We start from the raw sequence: 26,343 nt of genomic DNA, 5'->3' as shown, positions 1-26,343 counted from the left end.
TACCTATAATTTGTGCTGACATTATCTTAGAAGCTTTAAAAAAATAGGGCAATGTTTCATAGAAGCCTTACTTCTTAAACCATCATAGAGTACCAAAAGGGCTGAAAAAGATGAAGAGTACCTGCACTGTAAATATACATATATTTTTGATGTGGACTGTACCGATACAGGTTGAACTCAAGACCGCCACTTGAGAAGCGAAGCGCCCGATCGACGGTGGTGGAGCCCTTTTGGTACTTGCGGAGTTCTTAGTCGGCAAGTACGGGTGAAAGTTCAATACAATACCTACGAGTACACTCTATTGGGTCTTATTGATGTTAATGAAGAATAGGGGTTCCTTGTCAGGACTACGCAACCCTAAAAAGGTACGGGACATGAAAAGGGGAACGAACTTGAATTCATACTTCAAAGTGCAAAGTTACGTTCAGCTTTTTTAAAGCTAATTCAATTGGTCATAATAACATTTATTTTGTGTATTTATCAGTATAATATTTGGTTTATAGTACGAGTACGTACCTAAATCTTCTTGCTTAGTAGGAAAGTTATAATCCACAAAAAGTATGAATCAGTAGTTATGTAAAATCTACTCAAATTATCTGTGTATTCTAAGTTTTATGTGAACACATGTATGGTTTAATTTTTTTTATGCATAACAAGGCAGGTATTTAACCACAATCGCACCTTAATTAATACATTAATTTACTTACTTATTGAAATGACAGTCTAATAAACTACTCAGACAAAGTTATTTTTGGTTTTCCAAGATACAGGCTTGGTATAGTTTGGAAACCTCTGTTTAATTATGTTTCTGTGTCTCATCAGTAATTCACAATCTATAAAAAATCTAAACTAATATTATAAATGCGAAAGTAACTCTGTCTGTCTGTCTTGCTTTCACGCCTGTTTAGGCGTAACTGAACCGATTTTGATGAAATTTGGCATAGAGATAGTTTGAGTTCCGGCAAAGAACATAGGAGTTTTTATCCCGGTTTTTGAACCAGAGACGCGCGAGTTAAAATTTTTCTGTGACAGATTAAATTCCACGCGGGCGAAGCCGCGGGCGGAAAGCTAGTAATAAATAAAAATCATTATATTAATTTTTAGAGAAGATTGAGCGATAAAGAAATTAGTATTTTAAAATCTTTTAAATGCATACAAATAGTTAATTTTATTTAAATCTCAATTGTTTTCTCTATTCTCTGAAAGGTTCGTTAGTACGCCCTTAAGTTCTAAAGGTTCATGTGCACTTAGCAAATGAATAGCAAAGTGGATAAATCCATTCAAGGTATGGTACCTCTTCGCTTTAATGTAGCATTTTGATTAATTGGAATCGTAGGCACTCTTCAAAATTAATGGAATGTAAACTCATAATGAAATTGCGGTTCTTGTCTTATGTGAGAGACGTTGCTTAATTTTTTGAGTGTATCTTATTAGTGTAAGTACATATTTGTTTTCCATTATGTTTAAAGAATATCTTTTCCATCACAATTTGCAAGATAAAAAGACATTAAATAAAATATGAGCCAACGCTATTCATGAAAAATTGGTATTTTTCACTCAATTGCGTCGCGNAATTTTAACCTACCTACTTTACATCAATTTTAATCTTTGGTATTTTCAGATTTCTGTTCGAATATACGAGTAGGTATACGAAGCTGGTTGCTATATGATTTTTCTAAATATCACTATTTTAGTAAGTAGTCTCTTAACATAGAGGATCTAGAATCGCGATTCTAGTAGAGAAGCGCGCTTCTCATGTGGTTCCTATGACATTTAAAGTTAGGACGATGTAGGTTTAAATAACCTGATTGTCCGAAAAAAATAATCATTTCGTGCTTTGGAAGAAATATTAATCCATTGGTCTGATCAAGCTGTGTCAGATAGATCAAAAAGTTCAGGACGACCTCAATGCGACATCCCACACGATAAAAGACTTAGGTTGGGTTACACCATCTTACTTTAACTTTGACAAACGTCAAAAATCTGTCAAACTCCATACAAAAACCACCGGGTATGGTTATAGTTACGGTCAAAGTTAGGTGGTGCAACTGAGCCTTATTAAACCAAAGTAACAGTAAAGAATGCATTAAATCTTCCACCGTCCTCCACAATCCGAGGTTTAAGGAAACAGCAGTGAAATAAAGGCAGTCCCACACAAAGGGCCCAATAACAGACACACACCCACTCAACGTCTACTCTAACCCTAATAAAACTGGAAAAGCACTTTAATAGCTGATACCGTAACTTGTCACCGGAATTTGTCTCAGCATACTGGTACGTAACAAATTCACAATTTACATAGAAACTGAGTGTTTATTTGAAGATGGCTCCGACCTCCTCTAAGTTAGAGGACTCGAGTCATGGACGAATCGAGGATATGAGGAGGACGTTCAGTCGATAGCATATCAGACTATACAGTTTTGTTGCAAAATAGCCTGTATTACAAAGAGATAAGGCTCCACCGTGTTTAGCTTGATGTGCTGCCGTCTGTACCTACCATATTAAAACTTCGATAAATAAAGAGAAAACCATCTAAATTANAACTTCCAAATGCAATGGTTGCTTCAATGATTGGTTTCGTGTATGGAAAAATGTGTCAAATTTCGCGGAGAATACTTTAAAAAGCAATAAATACATTTTTAAATAGTAATGTTGTTTCACTTCCTTGATTCCCGAAATTTTCAGTGCCGCCCTCGTATGTATAAAAATATGGCGGAAAAATATACATTATTAATGGAATTAAACCTGAATTGGCACACCGTGGAACATCACCTCAGTAATTGGGAGCTTCTTTATTACAAGCGTGAAATATTTAAGCATAGAGACGCGAGCGGTGGAGCGAGTTTAATACCCGTCTGGTGTCTGAATCTTTTACGACATTTGCATTCAAGGTAAAGAAATTGTAAAAATATAAAATCTACGTAAAATTTTACTCAGAAGTTACGGCTTTTCTCACATAAATGAGATTAAAAAGTACGCTAAATAAATTAAATTAGAAGCTACTTACACAATGTGTCTCCAAAAGAAGAACACAACTTAGTTTTCGGAGCATTTTTTGTGCAAACATAGCAAAGAAAAATGCTATATTTTTTATGGAATCATTTTTAAAAGGTGTGATTCAGCACCTTGTAAACGGCTCTACAAGTCTCGCAAACTATTTTTTTTTATTATTCTCATTGATGAACCCACAACAATTTCTTTGGGTGGAGTGCTGGACATCATAATCCATACTAACTTTAACCTAAAGGTGACATTAATTTACTTAATTAATTTCCAGCTGCCATTTACTAAACTTTACTTCGAATCGCTTCCAGTTTCACAAGAAGTTTACCAGCCTTAGTAACAGGTTATCCCAATTTTGTCTGAGTCTCAAATGATTGATTGATAACAAGTTAGTCCACCATCAATCTTAGCTGCCAAAGATGGAAGCAGTTTTTCGTTATTATTTCTGTGTCAAACTACCTACCGTTTTTAGAGACGTAAATTCGTCTCTATTTCGTACGTACGTAACGTATATTCGTAGGTAATCTGCCGACCAGTGAACTAAACATAAATTATGTAGATTCTGTATTCTAAAATCCATAAAAAATAATTACTAATTTTGACATGTAGAAAGCAAATAAGCCTTGCCTCTAACTGTGCTATTTTGTTTTTGTTTTAGATCTAACATATTCGTATTTAGCTATTAGTGAATAGAATAACACCTAGGTATCTTTACTTACAAAATAATTGCAAACATCACTCAAGGTAAAACATCGTGTAGGTATGTGGTCGCTGTACGAAAAGTCCCTTGTAGTTATTTCCTAGCACACTGATAATACGATAGGTTCCTTACTAAATATAACCTTGTGTGTAGTTTAGATTATAACGAAATATAAACAATAGAACTAACAGGAAATGTTATATAAATTTTGAAAAACACCTTTAAAACAGGCACAGTTTCATATAATAAGCATTTTAATATATCAATTATTTATTTCATTCACTACACCGTATATCATGCATCATTTTCTCGAATAAACTGAGTACCTACCCACCCATGTACTACTTTTTTGACATTTCATAATACCTAGTGGACCGCGGTAGTGTAGAACATCCTTTTTTAAATATAGGCACTCGTTGCGTACAGCTCGTAACACAGATTGATTTTACTTTATCTCTAGGGTTAAACTATTGTGTGGTGCATACCACACAATAGTTTAACCCCTGGCCTTTAAAATAGCAGGTCAACACTGATCGATACCACTGTCATACAGTTTTAACTGGATTAGTATAGATAGACTCAGCAACTCGGGCTCTAGGCGATTCTTCGGAGGCGAGTTTGGGATCATATTACGGGAACTTGGTAACTATATTAACTGGCTTTGGGAAGTAGTCGTGGAAAGATAAAGGGAAGAGAACAAGACTGGTGAAATAGAAGATTTTTATAATCCTTGTGCTTCATTCATAATATTTGTACTATAAAAAGAACAATAAAACACAGAATACGTCGATTATAAGGACTATCCCAAACTTCTGGGACAATCAATTTCATAACATTTTTAATTCTATGAATATTGCTTAAATTAAATTACTATAAAATTTTGCTACGCCATCGTGCCAATGGCATTCCAAATTGAACTCACCTGTCCTGGGTCTAAAACTTAAAGTATCCTAACGCTCACCTGCGTGGTCGTCGTCCCAGTGGACCTCACGAGTCGGATTCCACATCATCGATTCAATTCCGAACTTCAAACGTTTCTGCATTGACACGGAAATCCCTGAAGCTTCCATTTGTTCTACTAACTTGAATTCATGATAATAAGGAAATACTAGCTCAGCATATTTTTGAGCAATTACACACATTTTCAAAACGGAAAACTTTAATTTTGGAAGATGTGATTTCAAATGGCAACAAAAGAGTTGCAGTGGTGGGAACGAGATGTGGTAAAGTCCCGCTTTTATCCCTAAATAAGTAAAAAAATAAATAGTATTTTACAAACGTTTGCAATAAATCTGTGACAATGTTATCTGACGCCCCTCCCAAGGGACCTTGGGTATCAGGTTCCATCGATTTTGCTCCTTACCTCCTCTATACAAACAGGCGAGGTAATGTTTACACTCTTCCAGGGGAAAACTAATACAGCCAATGTAAATAAACAACAACACTAATATAAATCAACCTCGTGACCTAAAAAGTGGGAATGATACCAACTCTACCAACTTTATGGGAAGCGTTCGGGAAATTACGTAATGTTTGCGTCCACACAGCTATCTCTCAATACAAACTTATATTTTTCCAGAGATGACAAACGACAGGAAAATGAGTTTTCTTTTGTTTTATCTAAATAAAAAAATCTAAAAAAGGCAAAGGTATAGTGGCCGCCGAGCCGATGTTTTAAGTAAAGAGTTATATTTAGTAATATGTATAAAAATACATGCTAGTAATAGGTAGCTTCCAAGACTTAGTTCCATGGAAGCTGAAATTGATTGACATTTCCATGTTTTTCTATTTCCTTGGTATTTTTTTATAACAAGTAGATACTTTTTTCTTATCTAAAACTCTTTCCTTTTGTCATATTACAATGTTTCTTAACATCATTTAATTTTTACAGCATCGTAAACAAACACTGTCATGTTATGAGAACCCCACCTAAGTTTTAATCTTCTAAAATGGAACCATGAAAATAATCTTAAGATTTCTGTCCTTGTAAAATGACTGTCATGAATATGATAAATGATTCCGCTCAAAGAATTATTTACCATATTCATGACAGTCATTTTAGCGTCAACCGTGTGCGACGAGTCCATATTAAATGTATGAAAACTACAGGAAAGACGCCGGTGGTTTTGTGGCACGTGTGCAGCGACCTTTTAGGTTCTTCTGTTTACCCCAATCAGTGGCAGGGCCACTTCTTCGCCGACATCTAATAAGCCGGCTAATCAGCGCTAACTGGGCCATGCCCTATCTCGCATTCGTGACTATTCCCACCTCTCGTTCCCAGCTGCAACTCCCGTGTAGCCAGGATCTACAGCTTGACCGCCAATAAAAACCCAACCAGTGAAGGTCAAGTTTGTCCTAAGGGNAAAACCATCTAAATTAATTTTGAACTTTATTTCTTCTGATCGTAGTCCTAGTATGCGCGCCACGATAAAATCTTATCGAGGTATTTCATCGATTTTAGACGATATGCCGATACTTATGTCTAAAATCTAAGTGATGTGGTTTTGTAGTGGCGCGTATCCTAGCCTGGTTGGTATTAATGAGAAAAAAACACTCGACAAGAAAATAATTCATTTAAAAAATCGAGAACATTAGTCAAATACTGAATAAACATTTTTTCTTTCTTTTTTTCTTTCTTTCTTTCTTTCAAATCAACCAATCATGGTGTCTTTCCCAATATAGATCTTGTCTTCAGCATAAGGTTAACAAGTAAGCCATAGTATAGTATTCGTGCTTGTATAGCAATAATTTTTGAACAATAAAATATCATCTATTTCCATACTTTGAGCCAAACAATCGAGTCGAGTTTATCACAAGCGTATCGCTAAGAGGCATCTTGTTCAGATACAGAATAACAAGAACAAAGTTATTGTTCAGAAAATCTGAGGAATTCAAAGTTTTCGTGAGGTCTAAGACAGTGACTAAGTAGTTTGGAAAAGTGGGATACTATAATTTACTTAGGTTGAGTTGCACCACCTAACTTTGACCGTAACTATAACAATAACCGGTGCTTTTTGTATGGATTTTGACTTTGTTAAAGTCAAAGTAAGATGGTACAACCCAGCCTTAGTGTTTATTCTGTACAGGCTTAGGAATCGTACATCTACAAGCATAATATAGCAACGTCAGTAATAAGAATAACGTAATTCCAAATATTGATTAACTTTTCGTTTTCGATCACTTCGCTTCGTAGCCCATATTAATGGTATGGTTCGAAACGGACTACTGTGCCGAGAGGTCCCGGGTTCGATTTCCAGCCGGGCAGAAATTGAAAAGGTGAATTTTAATTTCTGTGACAGGTTTGGGTGTTACTATGTATGTAGGTATGTATTTAAAAAAGTATAATTAGTACTTAACACAAGCATACTTTGGGGCTAGATGGCACTGTGTGAAATTGTCAAAAGATATCTGTTTATTTATTTTACCCAATTTCTGTAGCTCAGAGGTCAGAGCAGTCGCCCGACAAGCGAAGTGTAGTAAGTTTGATAAGTCAGGTAATTCGATATTTTGAAATCAATAAATTTACCAATAGATCTTAAAACATACAGGGAAAACTGAGTTAAAAGTGTTTGAAATACGTAAAGTTGGAAATAGTTGCTCCTTTATACTTGTTAATCGAAATAAGTATTCTAATTCTTATCGTAGCAATAAAATGCAGTTTTCACCAATGTATTTCGTCTATTTTCCAAAGTTGACAGCCATAATAAAAAAACGAATATCGAAAATCAATAGATAATAAAAAAAACAGGCCAGGCCTCCTACTAGGTGGACCGACGATCTGGTGAAGGTCGCGGGAAGAGCCTGGATGCGGGCAGCGCAGGACCGTTCATTGTGGAAAACCTTGGAGGAGGCCGTCATTCGGCTGAAACGAACGAACGAACGAATAAAAAAAAACATAGCGTAAAAAAGTTCGTGTCCATTCATGGACAATACTTGTGCCTTGGACCACACACCGGGGAGGGATGAAGGGGCCGACTGGCGCCGGTGGGGCGCGCCGGATGACTGCGAAAAAACACAAGATCAAATTTCGGGGAATTCAAACATAATGAAAATAATCGTTACCATCATGGTTGAAGATGCCTTCGTGGCTTCCACGATGCAATAGCGGACGTGGATAATGAATGAACATTATGTTTCGATGAGCACTGGGTTTTTTGGAAGAAAACCGCGATCAAGAGGGATCCTGTGCTTTTGGACAGTGTTATGTGGTGTTATTCTCTACATTTCGGTCCGATAAGCTTCTATATTTCTTATACATAATATTTAGTACGTAACTTGGATGGAGTGACTTGGATGTTACATAATTTCTCCCTTTATCAAGAAGATTTATACTTGTAAAAAAGAAAACACAAATAGGCTGGGTTGCACTTGTTTGACAAACGTCAAAAATCTGTCAAACTCTATACAAAAACATCAGTTATCGTTAAAGTTAGGTGGTGCAACTCAGCCTTAGTTATGAAAGTAATTATTAATGAAATACAAGTACAAGTTAAACAAAATAGTATACATTACTATTATTAATTATAGCTAGTCTAAAATAACACCACATTTTAAACCGAATCAATCTTTGATAACTCACAAAGGATGAGCCATTAATATGTTATTTAATTATAAGCTTTTTTGGCGGTTTCATCTACCCCAAAAAGGATTAACTAATTTAATATCAAAGCAAAGTTATTTGTGGAGATATAAATTAGCATATTATGGAATTAATTGGAATTTGATTCGTCCATTATCGCAACGGTTATCCCGGGGGGGTAATAACATCGTAATGAGTTTCACTGGCTAATAATGTTTATCTTTTGTTTCATGTATTGGCTTTGATCCTGCTTCAACAATATAGGTAAGTGAAAGTTTGGTTTTTACAACAAATGTCAATTTTTTTACACAATAGATTATTTTTAAGACTACAATTTGTCAAGTTAGGGCCCTTGACCACGGCGACTTTTTGTAACGATGCAGTCGCGCTACTGTAGCGCGTTAGTAGCGTTGGAATCACTTCTGTATTGCGTTGCAAATGCGACTAACGCGCGTTAGTAGGTAGCAATGCTTGTTGCATCGCATGGCAAGAAGTCGCCGTGGGCGAGGGCCCTTAAATAGTTTCCTGAAATAGTGCATGTTTTATTAAATATCTTTAATTAGGTACTTTAGTAGGTATACTGTTAGGTGTACTTTTAGTTAGCTTACATGATGGTAGGCTTAGAAGTCATAGCTCCAACTCTTTCAAGGTATGTATAATTTGTTTATACATGTGAGAATGTAACGTTAACTTATCCCAAAACCAATATGAAATTGATATTTTAATGTTCTCTTCATAAAACGCTTTGGACATGCGTATAACCTTAACAAGTTCTCGGAATAGGTAATTAGGGATTTAAAACGAATTTGTACGCAAATGTTGGTAAAGAAATTAATTAGCGTTCGTTTGGGAATAAGTTCAGTACAAAGTTGGTTTATTACGCTGCGTAATTTCCTTCCTTACAATGTCAGCTGCCAAAAAAGATAAAGCTGTGTATTGAGTTTTGCTATAGGGCATAATAAGATATTTTAAATTCCATACTTATAGAGATTTTCCGAGAGATGATATTATAATCCAAGACAAAATAAAGATTTTCTGAACAACATTGATGAACTTACATAAATAAAGAATGCAATTGCCGAGATGTTTCTTACTACAGTTCGAACAACGCGGCAGTACCTGCCTCAATTATTATAAATCGGAGATTGACAAAAATTTTTTGACGTTTTTTGTCGATGAACTGTCAAACGTAGTTAGCGAAGTTGCCGAAAATGGCGCAGACGCAGGATTAATGTCTCATTTTGTTATTTCAGACCGAGTGACGTTTAAACCACAGAGTAAGTCAAGGTTTTGTGAAGCTCATTTGTGTTTAGAAGCATCACAGGCCTATTCTGGACCCATGAACGTATTGATGTCATTTTGATAATATTAATTTTACATTTATATTTTTATTAATTTTAATTCATGAAGTTAAATTACACTTCATGAATTACAATATGACCTATACATTTTAATTCTCTCTCCAGAAATCTTTAAACAGCAGAACAAATAATGTTTGGAAAATAAAATTAAATAGTTTGTTAGGAATAATTTTTTGTAGTTACACTAATTTAATGATTAATTGGGGCAAGATATTCTTTTTGTCCTTATATTCCGTTATTCGGTTACTTTAACCCGAGTTTTAGACCTAAATAAGCCTTGAAGCCAAGAGTGAAAAGGCACTAACCAAGCAGAACATCGTGACGTACCTAACTACATACGACTACGTACGACTGCATCTTTCCCTACACATTTAGAAAATGCCTTTAGGTAAAGTGTAGATCGATATTATACGTATTACAACAAGCCTAATTTTCATATGGCTTTAAAAACAAAACCTTTATATGTATCTTTAGCATCAAAATGACATTTCTAATTAGCGATGTTTAATTACAATCGTAATCATGGCGTCCTAGAATATGGCCGCTTAACCGAGCCTCTAGATTATTAGAACTAATGCTTCAACAGTTGCCTTCGTTAATAGATTAGTCTATGTTTAGCCTAGATCTAGTCGGTTAGAAATACAAATATTGGATTTTTCTATGTGTAACATCAGCCATCCATATTCATACAAGATACACGAAAATCATTTGTATGGACAAAAATCATGGTATCATATCTTAATACTTACTTTGACGTTATGGCAATATGATTTTAGTATGCAATGTGAATATTTTACTTATCATAAAATGTGTTATTACTTTCTCATACATTACATAATATTATGATAATAATTCATTTCTAATGCGATGTATAACCGCGTAACTGTAGTACGTGACAAGAGCAAAAGTAGACTATTATGAGACGAATAATCATATTGAGTTTATTTACGATTATTATTAATCACTTTAACATAATATTTATCTTTTAAGTTGGTTAATACATTTTAACACAAACAGTTACAGCATTTAAGCTCCTTGCTGTCGTAAATTAAAAAATATCAAAACCGTAAAAGCTTATTCAAAATTTTGTAGCAGTCATTTCACTTAATTACGGAGTTTGACTGCGATATTAAATGTACAACCCATAATGAATGTAGGTTTGTTATTTTTATACTCTCTATGTGACATTTACGAGAAATGTGAAGCTTTAATTATCGTTTTTATACAACGAAGGCAACAATAACTTGCTAAGAAAGTAGTACGCTGTTAGGAAGCGCTTTGAATTAGATAATACTAACATTGACAGATACTTAGTATCTGCTTGTAGAATTTGAATAGAAGCTAATTAATCACAAACAGGAACAGACCTTAAACTAGTTTTACAAAATATCAAGATATTTATTTCTCTACTTAGTTTTGTAGAAAAAAGTTAAAGTATTTTCAGTGTGATATGTATAAAAATATGGCGGAAAAATATACATTATTAATGGAATTAAACCTGAATTGGCACACCGTGGAACATCACCTCAGTAATTGGGAGCTTATTTATTACAAGCGTGAAATATTTAAGCATAGAGACGCGAGCGGTGGAGCGAGTTTAATACCCGTCTGGTGTCTGAATCTTTTACGACATTTACATTCAAGGTAAAGAAATTGTAAAAATATAAAATCTACGTAAAATTTTACTCTGAAGTTACGGCTTTTCTCACATAAATGAGATTAAAAAGTACGCTAAATAAATTAAATTAGAAGCTACTTACACAATGTGTCTCCGAAAGAAGAATACAACTTAGTTTTCGGAGCATTTTTTGTGCAAACATCGCTAAGAAAAATGATATATTTTTTATGGAATCATTTTTAAAAGGTGTGACCCAGCAGTGCCCAGCACTTGACAAGCGGCTCTACAAATCTCGCAAACTATTTTTTTTATTGTTCTCATTGATGAACCCATAAAAATTTCGTTGGGTGAAGTGCTGGACATCATAATCCATACTAACTTTAACCTAAAGGTGACATTAATTTAATCAATTAATTTCCAGCTGCCATTTACTCAACTTTAGTTCGAATCGCTTACAGTTTCACAAGAAGTTTACCAGCCTTAGTAACAGGTTATCCCAATTTTGTCTGAGTCTCAAATGATTGATTGATAACAAGTTAGTCCACCATCAATCTTATCTGCCAAAGATGGAAGCAGTTTTTCGTTATTATTTCTGTGTCAAACTACCCACCGTTTTTGGAGACGAATTTAGTAGGTAATCTGCCGACCAGTGAACTTAACATAAATTAAATAGGATACCTACTGCTTGTATTTTAAAATCCCTAAAAAAGGATTACTAATAATTTTGACATGTAGAAAGCAAATAAGCCTTGCCTCTAACTGTGCTATTTTGTTTTTGTTTTAGATCTAACATACTGGTATTTAGCTATTAGTGAATAGAATAACACCTAGGTATCTTTACTTACAAAATATTTGGAAACATCACTCAAGGTAAAACGTCGTCTAGGTGGTCGCTGTACGAATGTCCCCGTGGGTAGTTATTTCCTAACACACTGATAATACGATAGGTTCCCAACTAATATAACCTTGTGTGTAGTTTAGATTATAACGAAATATAAACAATAGAACTAACAGGAAATGTTATATAAATTTTGAAAAACACCTTTAAAACAGGCACAGTTTCATATAATAAGCATTTTAATATATCAATTTATTTATTTCATTCACTACACCGTTTATCATGCATCATTTTCTCGAATAAACTGAGTACCTACCCATGTACTACTTTTTTGACATTTCATAATAGGTACCTAGTGGACCGCGGTAGTGTAGAACATCCTTTTTTAAATACTCGTATAAGTAGGCACTCGTTGCGTACAGCTCTTAACACAGATTAATTTTACTTTACCTCTAGGGTTAAACTATTGTGTGGTGCATACCACACAATAGTTTAACCCCTGGCCTTTAAAATAGCGGGTCAACATTGATCGATACCACTTTCATACAGTTTTAACTGGATTAGTATAGACTCAGCAACTCGGGCTCTAGGCGATTCTTCGGAGGCGAGTTTGGGATCATATTACGGGAACTTGGTAACTATATTAACTAGCTTTGGGAAGTAATCGTGGAAAGATAAAGGGAAGGAAATAAAACTGAAGAAATAAAAAAAAATATTACTTTGAAGGGTGTAAGTTTGGATTTAATATTCTTTACTCGTATTTACGTGGAAAAGTATAAGTATTCTTGAGAAAAAAGTACTTACCTGACAATTTTTATATAAAATATTTTTTCATTGTCAGAAATGAGAGGATTTTACGTAACTTTTCAAAGATTGTGTGTGACAAACTACGACGGCTGCCGAGTAATAACTTAAAAAGATATCGTACAAGATTTCATAAGTACATAAGACAGTATACCTAGACGAGAAAATATTAAAGTGTTTTATTTCTTGTGCTTCATCATATTTTTACTATAAAAAGAACAATAAAACACAGAATACGTCGATTAATTATAGGGACTATCTCAAACTTCTGGGACAATCAATTTCATAACATTTTTAAATCTATGAATATACTTTCCAACAATTTAATAAGCTTAAATTAAGTAACTATAAAATTTTGCTACGCCATCGCGCCAATGGCATTCCAAATTGAACTCACCTGTCCTGGATCTAAAACATAAAGTAGCCTAACGCTCACCTGCGTGGTCGTCGTCCCAGTGGACCTCACGAGTCAGATTCCATATCATCGATTCAATTCCGAACTTCAAATGTTTCTGGATTGACACGGAAATCCCTGAAGCTTCCATTTGTTTTACAAACTTGAATTTAGGTTAAAGAAATGAAAAATACAAGATTTCCATTTTGACCAGTTTTTATAGCAAAACATAATGGATATTAGTATGGCCAAGTATCCTGTATTGTACAGGACATCCTGGTGAGATGACCCGATTCACCTTTGATCGGGATCCTTTGAGTTTTAATTTGACCGATTAATAGGTAAATCAAATATGTTACCTACATTTGTAAGCTATTATCGTACTTGTATTTATAAAATCATTTAGCTTTCAATGTTTTTGATGTTTTCTTACTACTTAAATAGTGATCTAAAATTTGAAATCTTAAAAGGAAAGTTTAAACACAATATGACTTTTTTTCTTCGTTAAAACTTATTTATTTTTTCTATGAACAATATTAGGTCAAAGCTGAGAGAAAAGGAGATCTTCATTGAAAGGTTCATAATTTTATTAACTCCACAGTATTTTCAAACGTTTGCAATAAATCTGTGACAATGTTATCTGACGCCCCTCCCAAGGGACCTTGGGAGTCAGGTTCCATCGATTTTGCACCTTACCTCCTCTATACAAACAGACGAGGTAATGTTTACACTCTTCCAGGGGAAAACTAATACAGCCAATGTAAATAAACAACAACACTAATATAAATCAACCTCGTGACCTAAAAAGTGGGAATGATACCAACTCTACCAACTTTATGGGAAGCGTTCGGGAAATTACGTAATGTTTACGTCCACACAGCTATCTTAATATTTTTCCAGAGATGACAAACGACAGAAAAAGTAGGTTTTCTTTTGTTTTATCTAAATAAAAAAATCTAAAAAGGCAAAGGTAGGTATAATGTTCGCCGAGCCGATGTTTAGTAAACATTTGTATTTAGTTATCTGTATAAAAATACATGTCAATAATTTATTTAGCTTCCAAGACTTAGTTCCATGGAAGCTGAAACCTATTGACATTTCCATGTTTTTCTACTTTTTTTATAACAAGTAGTTACTTTTTTTCTTATCTAAAACTCTTTCCTTTTGTCATATTACAATGTTTGATAACATCATTTAATTTTTACAGCATCGTAAACAAACACAATGTCATGTCATGAGAACCCCACCTAAGTTTTAATCTTCTTAAATGGAACCATGGAAAACATCTTAGGATTTCTGTCTTTGTAAAATGACTGTCATGAATATGATAAATGATTCCACTCAAGGAATTATTTACCATATTCATAACAGTCATTTTAGCGTCAACCGTGTGCGACGAGTCCATTTAAAATGTATGAAAACTAAAGGAAATACGCCGGTGGCGGCATTTTGTGGTTGTGGCCAGTGGCCCGTATGCAGCGACCCTTACGTTCTTTTGTTTACCCCAATCAGTGGCAGGGCACTTCTTCGCCGACATCTAATAAGCCGGCTAATTAGCTCTAACTGGGCCATGCCCTATACCGCATTCGGGACTATTCCCACCTCTTGTTCCCAACGCTGCAACTCCCGTGTAGCCAGGATCTACAGCTTGACCGCCAATAAAAACCCAACCAGTGAAGGTCCTGTCTGTCCCAGCCCCAGGGGNCCTAAGGGAAAGTTTAACTTTGGACTCGCGGCGAAATTAATCAGAAGAACTTAGGAGGAGTTGGAGGTTATGGACTCTACACATCAAGCCCGCCCATAGCCCGGCGGCCTGGTGTCGGCGGCTTTATTTCAAAAAAATCATCTAAACGATTTGTCTTTTCTTTGACGTGACAACATGTCAATAGTCGACAAGTCACGTCGGCGGGTTTGGGGTGTGTCAGCAGTTTTACAGAGAAATATCTGTGGCGGGCACACAAGCGGCACCGCAACGCATCGTGTGCTTTTGTTCTAAGGTTCTTTGTTTACCCCAATCAGTGGCAGGGCACTTCTTCGCCGACATCTAATAAGCCGGCTAATCAGCGCTAATTGGGCCATGCCCTATCTCGCATCTGGAACAATCTTGGCTTATAAGCAGCTTTGTGAGCAATATTTACGCTGGCACAGCAAGGAAATAATCAGTTTAGTATTATTATGCCAGTCTTGAAACTGAATAAAGCAAATAAAGTAGAAAAACCTTTAAAGAATCACATTTTACATTTTATAATTGCGATTTGTGTTTTTCTGTTTGTTTTGGTAGTGCGTAGACATCGACACATTATCGCAAAGGACCCTTCAATGTGTTACAGAATAACATTTTACAGGCGTGAGCAAACTTGAAAAACATTTTTTTACAAATAAAACATTCGAAAAATTAAATCCATAGTCAGGCATGTTCTTTCGTGAAAATTCGCTAGTAAAACATTGATCAAAAATAAGTACCTTACTTGTACCGTACTTTGATCAAAAATAACCCAATAACTGTAAAATATACTCAACATCAAATAAACCGCACCTTCCGCGACGCGAACTTTAACGATTTTCTTTTGACACAATCATGGTACCCCAATAATATTGGTGTTATTTGAAAGCCCAATAAATATCCTTAAAGAAAAACACATTTAATTTCTTAATAAATGATTAACATATACCATAAATGTGACTTGAAAAAATACCTCACTTTGGGCCCACCTATGGGATCAATTAGACCAATTTTTATGGTTATAAAACCAAATAATGATTTCACGTGTCCTCTTTAACAGATGGATAGCAATTAAACCCAACTTAACAGTTTTATAGCCATAAAAGTTGGCTCTAGCGTAACTACCTATTTTTTGAAGAAGTGACTCTGGATTCTTCTAAAGACACATTTTTGGGGTAAAAACCTTTCCTTTAATGAAATGAAGGTTAGAACTAGGCTTTTAAATGGTACCAATATTGGTGGGAAGTGGGGATGCATACGTTTAAATATGCTTGTCGCGGGAGGTGCGATTTATTTGACGTCGAGTGTATATATACCTCCTTTGCCTCCTTGACCCCTATAAGACGACATGCATCATATAAAAGTGCTCATGGAGCGACAAACACACATCACCATAAATTCAACGTGACTTTTATGAGGATATAAAATTATGAGGGTGGTTGCGGGAAAAATATGTAGTTTTGTAAACACATACAAAATGATTGGTTGAGCTGTGGATACATTTTGCTGCTTAAAAAAAACAGCTTCTGAATAAACTCTTGGCCAAAATGTAGAGCAGCAGAATAATTTTATGCAATGTTCTTTAGAGTTTTTGCTACACACCTAAAATCCATGATTATAATTCTGATCTTGGAATTTCAAAAACAAAAGTTTCATTCCGAAACTATTTTAAGAACTACTTTACCGTAGACAAACGTTATTAGTTATGCACTATGTTGATAACTTACCACAAAACTAGATGAACAAAATAATGATAACAATTGAAAATCGCATCCCGTTCTTGTCAACAAACTACGAGTAAATTGGCGGGATTGCACATCCCTGTCGTGTCCCTGTCAAACGCAAAACGTTCCATTTGAGCCGTTCGAAACTTGAAAATGGAACTCTAGATATGTCGCCACACCTCCGAGAAAATGGCGGGCAAACATGGCTGACGGCGGTAAACCGTCGGACGCATTACGTGCACGACACGTCGGAGCGAACGTCTAGAATATTGCAAGAACTAGGGCATTCAGTGGCGAGGAGCGAGCTGAGATAAACGCTCTATGGATGCCCATGTTGTTGTTTTAACGTCGCCATTAACGTATCAGTTGACGCTGGAAATGCACGACACATGATTCCGTTTCACGTGTTACGCGCGTAAATATTACAGTAATAGGTAGTTGAAACAAACCACAGCTAATTTTCATAGTGGACTGTACTATACGATAAACATGTCAGTCAATTTGACAACCTTTATTGGAAACATTTTCAATGAAAATATTGTCCGAACCCTTGGTATTTCTCTTCGACAAATACTTTAACACATTGTGAACCACTTTTCTTTCACGACTATAAAAAGATTTTAGCAATTTCATTCACAAAATCAATTGCGCACATTTAAAATAAAGTTTGTTTACACTTTGACAACAATAGACTGACATGCAAGGTGACATGTCAATGAAGTTTTTAGTTACTGTTGCCATTAAAAGAAATTAGTACCATTAGTTTTCCGCAATATGGCGAGGGTTTTTATGTTCCTGGTCAGGCTATACCTACCATGAGTTTACGTTAGGTGTGCTCGCTAGCGAGTACGTCAAAAATCTCTATGAAGATTTTGTTTCTTGAAAGTAGCCGCTAGGGGCGCTGCACAATATGTCATACAATTAAATGTCATTTTTTTACGCAGTCGCTAGCGTGCACACCTAACGTAAACTCATGGTAAGCACACAGTACTTGTTAAAGCAATAGATAATGAATGAGGTCATTTGTATCACTGCGCTTAATGCAAAACACGATACTTTCCTACATGGTTTCATAACAAAAAAATATCATGAAAATTATAGTACGAGACCGATTGTAGGTATTAGATATTTCAAGCACCATGAAAGAGTGATGACAGTTTGTTTTTCTTACATACAGAACGTTGGAGTGACTCTTAACTACTCAGTTTTAAAGATTCTTTCATTTATTAAAGTTTATGGCACTAACATAGAAAGTTTTATGTAAATAAATCTCCATTGAGTGTTCAGCATGTATTCTTCAGTTTGCAAAATTCTGATTGACGCTAGAATATGACATTAACTCAGTTGATCCCGCCGTAAGCGGCGCATGCATGATTCAGCCCTGCTCGTGAACTTACCCTGTTAAATATGAATAGCCTCACATTTTGGCACGCCAAGATGAACACGGTGACATCTTACTTATGTAGATTATAATAGGTGCGATTTTGCAACGAAATCTGATGTGCCAGCGATCGGAAAATCTGTAAGATAATTAGATTCAAAAATGTTAATAGAAAACCTTATGAAATGAAATTTAAATATCGGTTTTTTAACTGAAATGAATATGGATCTCGATCTTTGAAATATTAACACATCACTCCAATCACATCTCTTTATTTTTATAGCAATTTAAGTTGTTTATTATTACAGTCTCACCTTTAAGAAAGAAATAAGAAGAATTTCAACTAGTAGAGCCTTGCCACGACGTACAACTGGTCATTCTAATTGCTTTAATTAAACTAAGGTTTAAAGCCAGAATTAAATCAACCAAGCTTATAACCATAAACACGTAAACACATTAAATCACCCCGATCTGAAGTGCGCACATAATTACAGAATTAACCGGGGTATTGTGTCACTCTCACAGCTACGGCTGAATTATGGCCCACTCAATTCATTGTTTATGCACTCATTAAATACAGGGTTACCAAAATAGGTACCTACTTATTTACTTACCTTGGATGTTTTTGGAGAAAAATGACACGTAACTGAAAAAAAGAAAGATAAAACTTGAATCAACTTTTTTACTATTTTTTTTCTAAACCCTTTCCGTTGCGTGTAAAATTATGGTGATCTTCTGGGGCACAAATTGATAAAGACGCTTTTCTGATCCTAAATGAGAAGATTATTTTTAGCGTAACTTTTCCATTACAAAAAATCCATTAAAAGTAGCAATACCTACCATATTATCGTTTCAATATCAACATGTAAAAATCCTATCGCTGAATAAATCAAACATGTCAATACAAGGTTTGGTCAACCGCCAGCCGGCTCGCAATAATTTGGCTCGAGCGTACGAATAAAAGAATGCACCGACATAATACAGCTCGCATGCGATTTTGCATCCGCCAAACCCAACAGAGGGGAAATTGGAACATACCCTACGAAATGAAGTAACTTTCCGAGTAAGTATTAATGTTTGGAGAGATTCATTCCAGGGAAATTGTGTTGCGCTGCGAGACTCAGTTGTGTGACGGACTTTGGAACATTGTTTTCAGTTTTCGAATTACATTTTTCGTGTCAATATGGTAATTTTGCGCATGCATACGAAGTGGTTTAGTTGGCGATTTTGTGATCGCGCACTGATTCTCCTGTGATAGGTTTTTTCTGCGATACATGTTAGAACTTTTTTAGAAATGTCAATGATTTATTGCGCAAAAAGCAATGTAAAATTTAAAAAAAATGCTTTGTTTTTAATTCCGTGAAGTTTTGTTCACGAATTTTGGGCCTGCTATAGTCCGTTTCGTATTCATGGACATGGTCTAATTCCGACAGAAGTTAAATTTCCCAAAGAGAAGTATTTGACAACAGACGGAAAAAATGTGTATGAATGTCGCTATGGAATTTCTGATGTGAAAAGCGAAGGTTTTGTATTTTAAAAAGTCCCAAAAGCACGTTCTTTGTACAACATTATTAAAAGTTTTTCAGCTACCTCAAAAACATTTCGCACATTTATTACGTTAAATGCTTAAACTAAAAGCACTGGTTGTTAATTATTCACACATTTTTATCTTATTTTTCACTTGCTACTTTGTAATTTATACTACATTATTTAACTGAATTAAGTTTTTGATTCTATTTATTCCTACAGATACTTATTCATTCATTTCAAACATATTATACTTATTTTTTTTAAATGATGGCTGATTGAAATCAGTTGTACCTAAGTTATCACAAATAAATTCCTCGAACATTTTCGTCGTTCACGTTTATTCAAAATTCAATTGCTATTATGATTCAATAATGAATCGTATCGAACCTCCGCTTTTCGAATCTAACCTCCGAAAATATTGAAAACGTGAAATGTCACCTTTTTACTGCTCTGAAAAAGAATTTCCTTCGCCTACTCTCGTCATCACAGATAAGTTAGAGGTTGACGTGACATCAGCGGAGGGAAGTGAGCGTTATCTGTAGTCGCAAAATGGCGGTAAACGTTTTGGCGGTATCGAAACTCGTTCGATCGGATCATTGGGCCTGATAAATAAAATCGATAGGTTATTTTATCGTGTGGACGCAGTTAAATGTACCNTTGGCTTTGAAACGTCTGCTATGATGAAGTTCCAAGTAAAATCTCGCCTGAGTCCCAAGTTCAGGTGTAACAGTGCAGGTCCATAAGTGTGAATGACAGAGTTGTTCGCTGCGACGAGATCATACTTGGTCTTAGTACAGGGCGTCTTGATAGCAGATCGCGGGAAAACACACAGGTCTGAGCCAGTGTCCACGAGGAACTGCATTTTCGATGTGCGATCCGTAACGAAAAGACGGCCTGTTGCAGAGGGGCAGTCGTGGGCCGCTACTTCCGACCGCCCTTGAAGTTTTCCGACGGGAAGCTGCAAGGCTGCTTACACTTCTTCGCCTTCGTACCGTAGGTGTAGTGGTAGAAGCAGTGTGGATGGTCAGGCGGTGGTTGTTTTGGTTTGGAGCGGCTGCGTGAGCGATTGTACCGGTTATTTTGAGATCTCGCACTTGATCTATTCTCCGAATCCTCAATCCTGCTAGTCAGCATAGCCACTTGCTTGGTCAACTCTGCAATCCGGTGTTTCATGTCGCTGTAGGGAACTGCAGCAGAGGAAGTGCTGGCGACTTGCGGGGCTCGCACGCTGACTTTTAAAATATCCTCATTGCCCATTATTACAAATTCGAAAAATCGCTCACCGCTTATGACCACACCGCGGCCTTATCCTTTTGTAGACTTTTTCCAAACTTCGACTGCTTCGGAAATTCTCCTTCTCCGTCGTCGGGGTCACCAGATATGGGGGTTATTTGCCAACAACCCACCATAAATATAACTATGTAACACCTAAATGTACTATTAAGGAAGCAATAAACTTATTGAGTATTGAGTATTGAGTATTTATTTTCTCTAACTCGAGATTATTCTGTAACATAGTTTCAAAAGGTAATATGTGCTCGCGATTCGTTGAAGGAATCAATTTGAAAACTGACGAACCTTTTCATTCCGTGACTGTACCTGCTATCAAGAAGCCTTTCTGCAGCAATATTATAGTAATGCAAGAAGCAGAAAACACGTACAAGATATCTTTAGACTTTATCCTGAAAAATAAATTACTTAGACCTTTTCAGCTATATTTCGCCAGCAATTAATAACGCTTTTACAAACTATTTTCTTAGCAAGCTTAATTGGAAAGTCACTAACAACATTACCAAAATTTTTAATAATTTGCTTAGTTAGTAGAACATGAAATTATACCCTATTGAAGCAAAATATAAAATAATTACAATGTAGAATAAACAATCCATTTCCATCGTGTCGGCACCCTCCAAACATTCAGTGCAGACGTCTTTATAATTTCAAACGGCTGTTAACTACCTTCTCAAGCCCATTTATCAAAAAGCAAGCGCGACCTTCACGCCGTGACGGCCCTCAATAAAGGGCCCTTGGCTCGACAGCACTTCGGGGTCAACGACCTTTAACAACGGTCCTGATAATATCAATTCGGAACTCATTAGTCAGAATTCTTTTGATCACTGTTCAGTTTGACTTTTAATGCTTCAGTTAATACACGCGAAATTACTTTTAAAATTAATGCCCTTTTATAAGTTTTCTGTACTGGAACTGAGTAAGGTTTCTGTGATGCTTCAGGAACTTTAATTGAGCATCGCATGCAAATTTAATTTGGACGATTCGTTTGACGACCGCTTTGATATTTCAAATGGTACTGCCATTGTGCATTGCTGTGAAGTATTAGAATTTTGATTAAATGGTTCCACCAATTTGGAAATTATTGAAAAGAATAATCGACATGCGAGTAACTTTCGAAGATCAAATCAAATTAAGTAGCTATTTAATTACCAAGCCCAGAATATGTTTGCTATCAATATCTTGCGTACCTAAATCAAATAGAAGATCACAGTATGTTAATTAACTTAAAATAAATTCAATTATTAATAATATTTTAACTTGCTAGTCAGTCATGCCACAGAATAATAATATGGTTAATTGGTTATGCTTCAACTGCTAATTCAATACAGACTTGGAGCACAAACAACGTAAAGTTTGCAGTCTATTTTACTTAACAAGCTACCCAATCTTCGGCATCCCAAATTGATTACTTCATCCCAGACTCAGTTGATTAGGGCACAGAGTTGAATTTAAAACACGGGCTACCGATTGACAAAAGTGTAATACCACATATTTACATACAGGGTGGAAACGTTAAGTGATCTCACTTGATTATTTCTAAACTATACAAGATATCCATAATAAATGTATGCCAGACACACAATATTAGAAGTGTGTTTTTTTATTGAAAAATAAACTCGTAAATTGTATTCTTCTTTAAAATTATTCATGGAAAATATTAGTTTTAGGCTTTACTTGCTATAATATTGTCAAGAGATGAGTGTCATGACTGCGGTAGTACTAAATGTATGGAAGACGGAAACATTGAATTTTTTGATAGATCCCGTTTATTCTGTAACCTAATATTGATACCATTGGATAGAGCTTGTGAAGCACTTTTAGAATCAGTAATTAGTTTTACGATATCATGTGTAGTTAGTTTTTTGATATCTTGTATAGTTTAGGACTAATCGAGTGAGATCACTTAATCGTTTCCACTCTGTACCTATACATTTCCATACTAAAAGTCACTTTAAACAAGTGTTCAACGAGTGAATAACTTTTATTAGTAAGGGGGATAATAACTAAGTGCCTTTTTCCTGTGATGCTAATTACGACACGCGTGCGGATCTGGGTATCAATCAATCCAAATTTGTCAAACTCCATACAAAAAATACCGGTTATCGTCATAGTTAGGTACATACTAATAAAGTTAAGTGGTGCAACTCAGCCTAAGTTTTTTTTACTGAACAATGAAACTTATAATAATCGATACATTTATTGCTACTTCAAACTCATCTGACATAAAAACATTCAGCCACCTAAAATAACCATCATTTAATTTTGTTTGTTTTTTTTTCTACTAAGGCTTACATATTAAGAGAATAGCATCTGATTGTCTCACATATTCATACGAGTACAACATCATGGCCTCAACATCATCGCTACGAGTGAAAAGGCATTTTGAGCAAGCTCGTTCTATCTTAGGCAGCTTTCTGCAATTTAATTGTGCTCAAGAGCAAGGCTATTTAATGTTTAAAAAAAACCTTTTGAACCTTTGCTACATGCCTGGCGTAACAATTCAAGCTCAACGTGACGTTTCCATACAAATTGACAGCAGTGCGCGTGCGAGCGTTAGACAGCTGTTATACTGTATGGAAACGATACACAGGCTATTTAACCGTGTCTTTGCCTAACCATAAACAAAGAAAGACTAGTAGATAGCGAAAAGATGTTTGATGTTAAAACTGGGTCATGAAAAACTCATTCTTATTATAACAAATACATTTTATAATAGTCTGCATAATACCTAAATTGGATGCCAACATAAAGAGGATTTTTGATTCAAGTAGGTACTCTTAAATTTTCAGATAAATAATAAAAAAATCTGTGTAATTTACCTTTTAAATTTCCATGTTGTTGAATTAAGAAATAGTATCTTTGTAAATTTAACGACTGTATAGCCTAATTTATACATATAGCCTCGTATTCACAACATGTCGCCTGACATACCATCATAAAACCTGTCAATATACCATGATACTGGCCGGTTTTATGATGTCATGTCTGTCTCGTTCTTGTCAATACGAGGTTTTAACCACTTGTTGCACTACCTCTTTATGTCACATCCTTCGACATTCCCCACTATACCCCATTTATGACGGCAAATAACCTTGTTTATTATTCGCAGCCGACGAGAACGGGTCGATATGCGAGACCATACCGGACCGGCCCGTGGAGATCAAGAACTTCCCCAAACTGTGCGAGCAGCGGCGAAAGTTCCCGGTACTCTACAAACTAGAATTCCAGGTACGTGACCGCTACTGTTGGTTAAAGAGGACTTATGTCGTATACAGTCGAAAGTACGTAAGAGTAAACATTCTTGTCGACTTATGTTAGAAACAGTTCTAGCGCCGTTGCTATTGGCATCGCGGCATTATGCATTAAGTACAGACCGTTTAATGCATAATGCCAGACCAGCAATGCAGAGACCAGCTTTTTGACATGCTCGTAAGGGCATGACAAGATAAATGCTGAGGTTAAAAACAAAATAAACAGTGAAGTATTTATCATCATAACAAAATCGATATCAATAAAATAGCCCTCTTTATAACCCTTTCACAGCTGCTCTCAAACGAGACACAATACGAGTAGTAAAACCATAAGGAACGAACTATAAATGTATTAAGTGGACTGTTAGACTGTTAACATTACTAACACCAACAATAACAATAACATTCGTTTGTGGAAACATTTCATGAGGTCGAAATTCCTTTCAGCGGTTAAAATCAGATTTACAAGTCGTGTACTCCCGTACTTTAAACTCAAGCAGAAGTAGTTAGCACAAAACCAATTATACAAAGGCAAAATGGAATGCCCGTTATCCTCTGTTGCAATTTTAATTAGATTTTTGCATTCAGATCTTGAAGTTTCTTTTTGCAGTAAGAAATTATATCGAAATATCTGGTTTTAATTATTCGTTAGTCGAAAAGAATGTTTGTATGTTTATTGGACTTAAGTAGAAAAAATCTGTACATTCAGTACAACCAACCAATCAATAAAACCAGTTAAGTACCTACTTATGGGGTAAAATTATAGATAACATCATTTCAAGGCTGATGTTGCCCCAACTACTTCCTGTACGGAATTGGATTTCGTTGCCATAAAAAAAGGTTCAAATAAGAATAGTAAATAAAAATAGTACACATTGTACAACTGCCTGTGAACATCATGTGGCTGAAATGATGATGATGATGACACACTGTATAAAGTACAACTCAAACCCACACTCATGAAACTGACGCGACGTCATCCATAATTATAATATCATCAACGTACAGCTTATCAACACAAATAACCCACCACAATCTAAAGCCGCCGCGCGCCGTATTATTGAAATCACCACATCAAAAGCTTTGGTGGATAAATCAATATTTCCTAATTAATACGGTGTGTTCGATCAACAACGCTCGTCGCACTTGATTAATATTCAAACACAAATACTCAGCTCTAAAAGTCTTTGTAAGCCATTGACGTTTACAAATCAAGACTAAATCCAGGATTGGATAAATAATGGATCCAGCGTTTTCACTAATGGGGTCGTGTTTTTGTCTGGAGCTTTTAATTATTAATTTGAGTCTGACTAGGTATTTTTGTACAATCGATATTATCCCGCATGTGAAGAAGTGATTTTTACTATAAATAGCAGCAGAACCTGCACTTTCCTATTGGGGTGGTGGACTGCCCTTGACTGATGACTAGTTATGACTATAGCGTCGTCTTGATTTCCTTTTCAAAATGGATCTTATAATTTCAGTTATTTAACAGTCTCACACTACATTTTCACCAGAAAAGGCGAGCGAAGTAGGTTATACAGACATTAAGTCGTCAAACTACACGTAACTAATGCAGGTCTCTATTACATTGCAGCTCTGCTGTCTCCTCACTTTTGAGCCATAAACATTAACATAAATAACGCGACACCAACCAGCGGGGCTACTCCGAAAACGCTATCCGAAGTTTCTAATATTGCCATCCTACTCACGCAAAGCAAGACGCTAGTATGAGCGACGATGACAGATAGACCTGAAACTACGTTAACTTAGAGTAGCCCTCCTGAACTTAAGTGGCATCGTAACATGCGACCTAATCTCACAAGAGCAATATCAATTATCCCATAATTTCCATACAACAGACATTAGTGGCAGTGACACAGATAATCGCCACCACATTGTTTTATGCCCCTTTGGTCCCCGGCCAAGAGTCTCCATTACACAGACCTAATAACTCAGTGTAATGACTTCGGAGCCAATGGTGAGAGAATGCTGCTTTCTTCTTTGGAACCTCATTTGGAACGAACTGCAACTTCTTGTGGATGGGTTACCTACAACACGAAATGAAACACGAATCAATTGACACACTTTTTATGAGCTTTTATCTTTTATTTTACCTACAACACGAAATGAAACACGAATCA

General features: G+C 35.7%; 1 protein-coding gene across 1 annotated transcript in view; it reads left to right on the top strand.

The window, feature by feature from the left end:
* Ptp36E (protein tyrosine phosphatase 36E) overlaps positions 1–26,343 on the top strand; it is a 171,155-nt gene that overhangs the window by 113,605 nt on the left and 31,207 nt on the right. Inside the window, exons 3-4 of the mRNA XM_028317276.1 lie at positions 9,536–9,559; positions 24,058–24,176. Of these exons, the coding sequence (XP_028173077.1) occupies positions 9,536–9,559; positions 24,058–24,176 (143 nt within the window). The remainder of the gene's footprint in view (positions 1–9,535; positions 9,560–24,057; positions 24,177–26,343) is intronic.

This window comes from Ostrinia furnacalis, unplaced genomic scaffold (assembly GCF_004193835.3).
Source record: "Ostrinia furnacalis isolate ACB-3 unplaced genomic scaffold, ASM419383v2 OfSCF6127, whole genome shotgun sequence".
NCBI lineage: Eukaryota > Metazoa > Arthropoda > Insecta > Lepidoptera > Crambidae > Ostrinia > Ostrinia furnacalis.
The sequence above is the reverse complement of the archived record's forward strand: the minus strand, read 5'-3'. Positions and strand labels throughout refer to the sequence as shown.